At 36.3% G+C, this 10651-nt stretch overlaps 1 protein-coding gene across 1 annotated transcript; it reads right to left on the reverse strand.

Annotated features, from left to right (window-relative positions):
• Positions 1-382: 382 nt before the first annotated feature.
• Positions 383-9856, reverse strand: spata22 (spermatogenesis associated 22). The gene is made up of 7 exons (XM_065284658.2): positions 9590-9856; positions 9218-9352; positions 6415-6547; positions 6016-6328; positions 3751-3856; positions 3578-3675; positions 383-3191 (listed from the first exon to the last, which is right to left on the reverse strand). Exons 1-7 carry the CDS (start codon positions 9621-9623, stop codon positions 3000-3002), a joined length of 1011 nt encoding a protein of 336 aa, XP_065140730.1. The 5' UTR covers positions 9624-9856; the 3' UTR covers positions 383-2999.
• Positions 9857-10651: the final 795 nt, after the last annotated feature.

Raw genomic sequence — 10651 nt, forward strand, 5'->3', positions numbered from 1 at the left:
TTAGCAAAATCCATTGAATCTGATTAGACCATTAGCATCGCGTAAAAAAAAAAAGAGTTTCAATATTTTTCCTATTTAAAACTTGACTCTTCTATAGTTACATTGTGTACTAAGACCCACAGAAAGTAAAAAGTTGCAATTTTCTAGGCCGATATGGCTAGGAACTATACTCTCATTCTGGCCTAATAATCAAGGACTTTGCTGCTGTAACATGGATGCAGCAGGCGTAGTGATATTTCACAGCAGCCGAAAATAGTCCCCTTAGTATCTTTCAATAGCAGGGGACTATTTTCGGGCAGTGCGTAATATCAATACGCCTGCTGCATCCATGTTACAGCAGCAAAGTCCTTGACTATTATGCCAGAATGAGAGTATAGTTCCTAGACATATCGGCCTAGAAAATCGCAACTTTTAATACTCTGTCAGTCTTAGTACACAATGTAACTACAGAAGAGTCAAGTTTTTTAATATGAAAATATCTCAACTCTTTGGTTATTTTTGAGCGCGATGCTAATGGTCTAATCAGATTCAATGGATTATGCTAAGCTATGCTAAAAGTGGTACCGCCAGACCCGGAAATCGGCTGAAAGGATTCCAAAACTGTAAAAATCAAATGTGACCCTTTAGTATCGTATTACACCCTTCCTGGTAGCTGAAAGCAAAATCAGATCACTCTAATACATTTGATTCTTTGTAGGCCAAACATACTTGGTAAGCAGAGCACAACATTTCGATCCAAATTCAGAAGCGAAACTACACAACTTATGATAATGATAATAATGCAAAAATGTTATATTTAAATGGCAATACATTTTATCTTCCTAAAAATGTTACAGCTCCAAAAGCAAATCCATCATGAAAGTTATCTAAATTGTGCAAAAGTGTACACAAATCAAATTTCATTGGTTTTTGTCTTATGATTAGTCATATTTCATTATAAGGCAGGAAAGAACAGAGGTTTAAGTTTTCGCCATATTTGATTTAGTGGTGGTGTTTTTGCAAAATAATTATATTATGAAACGACATGATAGATGTGTGAAAACACACAAAAAAAATTATTCATTCAATTTACTCAATTTACTCAATTTTTTTAAACAAACAAAAAAAATAGAAGGCAAAACAAAACAAAAAACATTTGTTTAAATGTAGCTTAAATAAATTGATTGCAACCACTTACCTTAAAAAAATTGAGTAAATTGAATGAATAATTTTTTTCAGTGAACCGCATTGTAGCTCACTGCATTAGTTTGAATTAATTTTATGATGGATATTTGTACTTTTCTGGGGGGGGTTAAGGGATAGTTCACCTTAAAATGAAAATTCTGTCATAATTTACTCATCCTCATGTTGTTCTAAACCTGTATGATATTTTTTTTCTGATGAACACAAAAGAAATGATGGTAAACACACAACAGATAGTGACCATTGACTTCTATAGTAGGAGAAAAATATTTTGGAAGTATTGTGATAAATGATGAAGAAAATATTTTGATAAATGATGATAAGCACACAGTTGACAGTACCCATTAAATTCCATAATATTTTTTATTCTTACTATGGAAGTCAATGGTCACTATCTGCTGTGTGTTTACCATCATTTCTCAAAATATCTTCTTTTGTGTTCATCAGAAAAAAGAAATTTATACAGGTTTAGAACAACTTGAGGATGAGTAAATTATTTTTCATTTTAAGGTGAACTATCCTTTTAACATTGTATTCGAAGATTAAATTACACATTTTTTATTATTAAAGGAACACGCAGACTTTTTGTGACTTTAGCTTATTCACCATATCCCCCAGAGTTAGATAAATCCATACATAGCTTTTTCATCTCTGTGCGTGTCCTAACTGTTTGACGCAGCCACCGCTAGCTTAGCTTAGCACAAACACTGGAAGTAAATGGCTCTAGCTAGCATACTACACCCAATAAGTGATAAAATAACTCCAATATTTTCCTATTCATATGTTGTGATTTGTATAGTCACAGCGTGTAAATATGGTGACGGCAGGCACCGCCTACTTTAAGCTTAAAAAACGATCTTCAGAAACCAATGGGTGACGTCACAGACACTACGTCCATCTTTTTTTACAGTCTATGGGTGCTGGGAGCAAATCAGTCCACCCAAGTAGCAGTGCTTCGCCTTCTGAGAATATAGTTCCCAGTATGTATACGGTTAAAAGATGGCTGTGTCTCATATGACCTAGTTATCTGTACATGCTGTGACTATAAAAATCACAACATAAATAGGTAAATGTTGGATTTATTTCGTCACTTATTGGGAGCAGTATGAAAGCTAAAGCCATGTCCCTTTAAATGATTTGTGTTTAACTGAAAAAGTCAAATACATGTAGGATGGCATGAAGATGAGTAAATGATGATTTTTTTGGACAAATGGCATCAGCAGGCCCTTTAAATGTTATGCAGGAGTACACTGGCTGTGTCTTTAGATTGGCTTGGTGGCGCTCCATCTTTATTCATGTACTGTATGTGAAGTCTGACCACTGCTAGAAACTAGAACTTGTAGATTAGTGCTGTGGGTTTTCCCACTGTGATGTTTTGGTTGTAAATAATTCTGTATAGGTTGTATAAATATCAACCTCCGCAGATGGTTGGTTCCCTTTTGAAAGATATATTTTGAGATGTTACCTCATCATTGTGTTAAACTTTTAGATCCTTAAGATTTTGTGTGTTTCTTCTTTGTAATAAATCATTTCATAAACAAAGCACATTTTCGTCTTTTGAATTAAATGCACAAAATATTTTACAAGGTTTTAATAAAATGAATAAATCTTTCAATTAACGATCTAAATGCAAGTGAATGAACTATAATAAACTGAACTTATAAATCATAACAATATTTTATATGCACATAAATTATATCTCTAAACTGCATATATAATCAAACACTCCAGTTAATGATAATAAAGTTAACACTGCTTAACATTCAACTAAGACAACTCAATGTTAATTTTAGGTGCCCTAATGCTTATTTAATATTTCAAATTTCATTGAGAGCCAGTACCACTTTCCTCATCTCTGCATCTGATGCTTGTACAGTCTCCTGTGAACTCCTTTGCTCTGTTGGTGATGCAGCTCGCACTGACACGCAGGTCATTGTGTCCTTTTGCCTGTTGTAGTTCCCAACGCAGCGATACACCTGACCCCGGGTCAGTGTGGCAAGTGGCTGATCCTATAGGATATAAACAAATATATCAAATATCTCAGGTCTTAAACAAGCTAAGAGGCAATTTTGGATAATGACTGCCACCTACAGCAATGCAATGGTACTGTAACATTAGTATAAGATCACTGATTGCAGAAAATAGTACAGGGTAATATTATGGTAATTCATTTATGAATAACCATGGTCAATATAGAGGTTTTAATTTTTACATTACACATTTGGTGTACACAAATACAGGCCAAATATTGTTGATTTTCCAAAAATAGGCAACTCTTTTACAGTTCCCAAGCAGTGATTCAAGGGGTTTCTTGTGCAATTCTGATAGGTTTGGTCTTCTCTTGACCTTTCAACTTCCATAAAATTAAAACATGATCACTGGTTTGATGACTTACATTTTCAAAGTAGAGACACTGTACTGTATCTTTCTCATCCCTCATGAGGAATTTCTTTGCTCCGTGATCTCCTATTGTGACGGCGGAGTCGAGTGTAGCTATGGATAGTCACAATTCTGTTAAATACACAAATGAAAAGAAAGCAAAGCACATCTGTGATACGGATTCCTCACCAAAAATCTCAAACAGCATTGGTACTTTGTCTTTGTATTGGCTCCAGTGCTTCATGCCTCTGATGACAGCAGTGATGACACGCAGTGATGTCTCGCGTTGGGGCTTCTAACCAACAAGAAGAAAATTCAATCATTGATGTTAGCTGAACAAATAAAGCTATATAATGAGATAATTAGTATTTCTGCTTATTACAAAGTAAACACTATTGACTTTTTTTTTTAAAGTTGCCCGCAAGCATATTTTTGTGATTTTCACAAAAGTTTTAAAAAATTCATTTCAGTAAAAAAAATTCTATAAATATATAAACATACAAATATATTAAATGAAAGAACAGACCCTGTGCTTATAAAAATAACGTTTCATCATATCTTCATTTGTATCTTCATAACCTTTTAAATATGGGTAGGTTTCTTCAAAAATACATTTTGAGCAAAAAACTGAAATAATTGCATATTTGTAAAGGAATTTTGTTAGAGATCAGATTCAGAACGATGATCAAAACATACACGGTGTTTAAAATGTTGTTAAATTAGTTTTTGCTTCAGTTTTTAATAAATTGGGTAAGAGCGCCATCTAGTGGATAAAAGCGAAAATACAAATTACTATAAAGGTCATTGGCAGGGAAATGTTTTCTCTTAATTGACGAGATAACTCATCAATGGCGGGGAAAGATTTAAAAATAAATATGTACTTTCTAAAGAGATAAAGAAATGCATGCTGGTTAAGTAGGGGTGCGCGGGGCAAAAACTAACGCGGGATTAGTTGTAACACAGACTGTTAACATTGTTGCTCATGGTTGAGCAATTTGTTTTTCCTGTATTTTTTTCCAGCTGCCAAAAGGTGGTCTCCTGCAAATTTATGGAAATGTATAATGTTTTTTTCATTGAGTTATTAATGAACGAGTTTTTTGGTGGCATCATGTAAGTAATTTTTTTTATTTATTATGATGTGGTTTTTTTCGGTTTCTGAGTTGGGTGTGTAAGATACCAAGCCAATATTATGTCATATTAATCAGTGTCTTGTTGACTAAAACATAGCATTGTTTTGAAATATGTCTGCAGCTCTTAGCAACATTTTTGGTGGGCTTGAAAATATTTTGACTCAGCGGGGTTAATTTTAACGCTGTGTCACAAGTAACCCCTCAGCACTCACGATATGAAAACCGTTAACATTAGCGTAATTCTTGCCGTTGTTTTAAATAAGCTACACACTTATGATTGCATGCTGCCAACAAAATAAATGTGTCTGTCTAATCAAAAATCGTGTGTCAAATTTATTTTTGTTCATATCTTTAATATTGATTGAATAAGGTCACGTCAAAGATTGAAATCATAATGAAATTAATGGCTAAAATCAGACTTTGATGCTCATTATCTCATTATATTATGATTTTTGAAACTTAAGTATGATTATTACAGACTGGGTCACATATAAAAAAAAAAATTGTCATAATTGTGCTGCTTTTCTCACATATTTAGACATTTGTATCCATTTATTATTGAACTTTTGTTAGAAAAGGGCTGGATGAATGAATACAGTGTGGATACCTGTCTATTATAGACAGATATATAAACACTTCAAGTATATAGTCAAAATAGCTTTGAAATATTTGCCTGCAAACTTAATTTTTAGCAAGTGTTACAACTAACCCCCTGCCTGTTACAATTAACCCCACCTATGGGGTAAGTTGTAACGTTTGCACTTCTGTCACGTTTGGTGTAATTTTCCAAGAATGGTAAGTACTAGAAACAAACTTCAAATGTTCATTTGTAGCAGAGATGTGTGTGTTGCTTGTGTAAAAATATAATTAATCAAACTCAAATATTTTTTGAATGATTGAGCCAAATCCAAAAAGCGTTAGGTTGTGCCCGGCTCTCCCCTACTGTTGTTTAAGACGCAGCTTCTGTTTGACGTCGCCTAATGCAATGATGTTTGGTCACAAGCAATTTTGCAACCATCAGCGTTTGCTACAGATGTAAAAACAAAAAACAGACGTAGTATTAAACTGCCATTGTTTACAAATACAACACTGAGCTCGCCGCACACCACAGGTAACTTCCGATTTCTGTCTGAGTTTAGCAGTATTTTGATACTGATGTGTGAATGATATATTACTGGTAAAAAGACGGAATGTCGCTGCGTGGGTGAACAGCACTATATTTACTGGTAAACTCATGATAATTACTGTGTGAAAGAGGCTACTATCTATGTGAAGTTTTTAACTGTTTGTATTGTGTCTTTAGAATAAGATAAAGTATATGGACCTGCTGCTGAGAGGTGTTTTGACCCGGTGAGATGTCCTTCTTCGCTGATGCCATCATTCCACTGCTTGATTGTCCAGAAGATCTGAAGTTCCACCTTCTGCTCTGTGGGCTTTCAGTGTTTATTACTGCAGGCTTACACTGCTGGGGACGGTATGGCATCGCTGGCCTGGTGATCTGGTTCTGGAAGCCACCGGACCACCTGGGCTGGCCCATTGAGGTGGAGCTGTTGCTTGGAAAACCACCCTGAACCTGATATCCAGCTGCTGGCACAGAGTTATGGTTCATTGGGGGTCTTTGTTGCCATGTTTGTGACCTGGAAAAGTGAAAACCAATGTTATATAGTTTTAAGAGCCTTTATGGTTTTCATGTACCATGAAAAGCAAAGTAGCAACTGTATACCATGCATAAGTAGTTTTTTTTGGATGAGGTAATGGTGCATATCCATGTCCCGCCATAGCAGGTGAAGCAACAGGTCTCATGTTGGCTTGGTGTGATGTAAAAGGAATTTTCTGGTCCCACTGTCCACTCTCAACTAAACCAAAAAGAAAGCATCACTGTCTATTGATGGATTTGTTAACATGTAAAGTTATAACCTAATTTAATCATTGTATGTTCGAGCGTAGTACATTCATACATAGAAGGTATTGTGGGTAAAAGCTTTACAAAAACATCTGAACAGTGAATATAAGTTCAAACAGAAAAGCAAATGCTAGTTTTCCAAATTTCCCCCTGTGATGTCACTAAAAATGGTAGTGCCCTTCCAAGTGGGCAAATGTAAGCCTTTAAAAAATGGCAGCTTTACTGTAGCTGCACATGGGTTTGGCCTTTGAGAAGTCCCACACAATGTAAGTACAACAGCGTTCTAAATGTATATGTGCAGTTGTTACACAGGGAAATAAACTGTGGTTTGTAAAAGAGTTTGGTGAGTTTCTATGTGTTTGCATCCTATAACAAAACATTGAAACAAAGTAAAGAGCTACAATGGAACATGACTCTACATAAACAAAAGTAAACACACTTAACAATCTATAATATCTGATATGTACAGGTCTAAGCTGCATACGTTTCCAAGACAAAAGTAACGCAAGTATTACTTTCCATAAAAAGTAAGTAACTAAGTAATGCAATTAGTTCCTTTTTTGGGGAGTAACTTAATGGGCTCTATTTTAACGATCTAAAACGCAAGTGCGAAGCGCAACGCGCAAGTGAGTTTGTGGGCGGATCTTGGGCGCTGTTGCTATTTTCCCGGCGTGAGAAATAACTCTTGCGCCGGGCGCAAATCAATAAGAGGTTGGTCTGAAGTAGGTTCATTATTCATAGGTGTGGTTTGGGCGTAACGTCAAATAAACCAATCAGAACGCTAGCCAACATTCCCTTTAAACGCAAGGGCGCAAGTTCCATGGCGGGTTGCTATTATTATGACGGATTTACCAGGCGCACGCCAGGAGCGGTTCACAGCCGAGGAGACCGACGTCCTTGTACGGGGGAATCCCACGCTTGCCAGCATAAATCGGGCATGCCGTGTAACGGGAGGTGGATGTGCCTCAGGACTTGACGCCAGCAGAGGACATCGCTGCGTCCACCCTCACCGCTGAAAGGGTTTGGGGGCTTTGAAATCGGACCCAAGAAACGCAAGCAAGGTCCAACCCCAAAGTACTCTTACAAATCAAGTTCATATACATTAAGGTTTCTTATGAAAACATTTTAATTATTATTTACATAAAATAAACGTAATACAGCCACACAACAAAGTTATGAAAATATTTTAATCGTTATTTGCATGAGAATAAATAAAAACTATTACCACAATGCTCACCACTATGATTCCCCTTATCTCGTGTATTAATATTTTTAAGTGTAACAATTTATGATTTGCAAAAATAACTGTTGCATCTGTGTAGATTAGATAAGCAAAGTGTATGCGCGTTGTGCACGCTATACATTATGGTCAAGCATGCGCCCTTAAAATAGCATAATGAACCACGCGCAACGCGCCACTGACTTTAGACTAGTTTTTTTTGGTTAGTAGCGCAATTGTTTTTTGAAACTGCAAAATAGCATAAGAGATGGTTTGCGCCGCAACACGCCTCCTTTTTGCGCTGAACCGCCCAGGGAGCGCAAGTTCATTCCCTAGTTTGCTGACGTGCATCTGTGGAGGGAAAAACCCCGCTGTGCGCCGGCGCAAAATACGAATGATACATGCGTCACTGACAAAGTCAATTGCGCTGGGTGCAAGATAGGGCCCAATATTTTAATGCATTACTTTTAAAAGTAACTTTTCCCAACACTGCTCGGGATACCTAGTGTCGGAGTGGCATGTACCTCATGCACACTGTTTGACCATTTTAAACTTAAAATGACAAGAAAAAACATATAACAACGAATGAAAACTGACTAAATACAAAGCATTTCAATGGACGTGTAAGCAGAGAATGTCCCAGTGCATTGGGTTAGCTATTCGCACTGTGATTGGCATTGGCTCATTGCGTTTGGGGGCGTGGCTTAGCCATAGGTCAATTAAATATTCCCAAATATTTAATATGGGCTAATGGGAATTGCAAACACCATACATGTTTTTTTTTAATGACCCGTCCCAAACCACTCTGCAAATAAGGTGACAATTTCTATGAGACGACCTGCGCATCACTAATAGTTATCTATATTATATAGCATTTTTTGTCAAGAGCTCCTTCTAAAAGTTACACAATGCACCTTTAAAGGCAGGGTATCTGATTTGAAACATTTTTAGTTATGTTGGTTAAAAGTCTGCTCACATCCTGTTAGCAATAAGTATGTTAAGTTGTTTAAATGTATTTTTATAAACATAATGTCATCTGTGAAATATGTATATAATCTACTTTTATTTTGAGCATTAGGTGGCACTGTCTCCAAACTGTCCAGGTACCCAAGACAAACGTGTCAGTGATGTTCACTGGGTCTCAATCAGGCTTGACAAAATGTTTATAAAAGGATAAAAAGTTGAAATGTTAAGTTAATGGTTAGGTTAAGGTTATATATTTCTTGACCTTTATGTAGCACTGTACCCAAATTTTACAGGACAGCTAAAGTCATATTTGGTAATGACACCTACCAAATGTCCTGTTAGTATGATGGTATTGAACTGTAGGTGTTTGAAACCAACATACCAAGACACTGCTAAAGAAAACACATGGACTTTGATTGAACTAAAGAAAATACATACTGGGTGGACCATAAAATGAGGAGGCTTCCATCTCACTGTAGTAGTTGGCAGAAAAACTTTCACTCTCCGAGGGATTAGATGTCAAGGGCAGTCGACTCCTCTTCCTTTGATTGACCGGAAACATGGAGAAAGAGCCTACAGGTGAGAAAGACAAAATTCTGCTTTGATTTTAAGCTCCAGCAATTTCAATACCTGTTTAACTGCAGCACAGTGTTGCAATAGACAGATCAATCGAATTATTAGATCATAATTATGATTAGGAGCATCAATCAGTAATTTTACATTAATTTTAATCTGTAACATGACCTTACTCAGTCAATATTAAAGATATCAAGGTTATAACCTTTACATTATGGTGAAAGTAATGCCTACCTGCACTTGGTTGTTGGTTTTCCTTTCTCCACATTTTGACAAAAATCACATGACTGTGGGAAAGTAAAAAAAGTTGACAATTAATTTCAGTAGTTTATGAGTTATTAATTTTTAAACTAGTTTTGGGTTCTCATCTGAGTCTATTTTGGATATACATTTTGTGTTTAGGCATAGTTACTTTTCTCAGAAGTGCTGCTAAAATATATAGCTCCTAAAAGATAATTGTTTGTAATGAAGGTGTGCTTAGGTTGGATCATTAATTTTTAATCAAATCGTTCAAAACGCACACCAGTTCCGTACACACATGTTTGCAAAGTGTCTGTAGTTTTGATATCTACATTACATATACGTATATACAAATCATTTTGTAATATAGCGAGCTGCGCGTGCTCGGCCTCGGTTAGTACTAACTTATAATAATTTTAACAGATCTGAGGGCGAAATGCTCATGGACATTCTATGCCCATGCTGACAGGATATCAGCAAGTGCGTACAGCGTGAAACTATATATTTGATAATAATCACCGAAAATAAAATAACTAAGTACATGTAATAAGGTTATTTAAATAAAACAGCAGTATAAACGTTTTATTACAACTTACATCTGCGTCGACAGCGAAGCGAATGCAAACACAGGTGAACGTTAAAATGCTTGTTTGAATTTATGCGGCGCCACAAGAACCGACAACAGCATGACATCACAATACCGCGAGAACGATGCGAAATCAGACTTATCCGTATGATTTCTGTATTTGCTCTCGCGGTACTTTGATGTCATCCGCATGTTGGTTCTTGAGGCGCCTCATGAACTCGAACAAGCCTAATGTTTACGTTAGGTGCGTAAATCGTGCCGTTGTCACGTGAATGCTTTATGGCGCGCGAGCGCGCTTGTTCGTAATGCAAGAACATTCGCATCTCTCAGGAGCATAGTTAGATAACATAAGACTGAAAATAAAATTTTTCTAGACATACCCTTATCTAACTGGAGGGTTAACACGTAAATATTTAGGTATATTCACAAGAAACATTTGTTGTTCTGGCGAAAGCACTATTGTTTTAAGA

Source organism: Paramisgurnus dabryanus, chromosome 5, assembly GCF_030506205.2.
Source record: "Paramisgurnus dabryanus chromosome 5, PD_genome_1.1, whole genome shotgun sequence".
NCBI lineage: Eukaryota > Metazoa > Chordata > Actinopteri > Cypriniformes > Cobitidae > Paramisgurnus > Paramisgurnus dabryanus.

What these genes read in the sequence shown, in the direction of transcription:
- spata22 (XM_065284658.2), bottom strand. Translation starts at nt 9,623, where the DNA reads ATGTGGAGAAAGGAAAACCAACAACCAAGTGCAG. An exon ending in AAACCAACAACCAAGTGCAG is followed by an intron (nt 9,353 to 9,589) that starts GTAGGCATTACT and finishes TCTCACCTGTAG; the next exon opens with GCTCTTTCTCCATGTTTCCG. An exon ending in AAAACACCTCTCAGCAGCAG is followed by an intron (nt 3,857 to 6,015) that starts GTCCATATACTT and finishes CTTGTTGGTTAG; the next exon opens with AAGCCCCAACGCGAGACATC.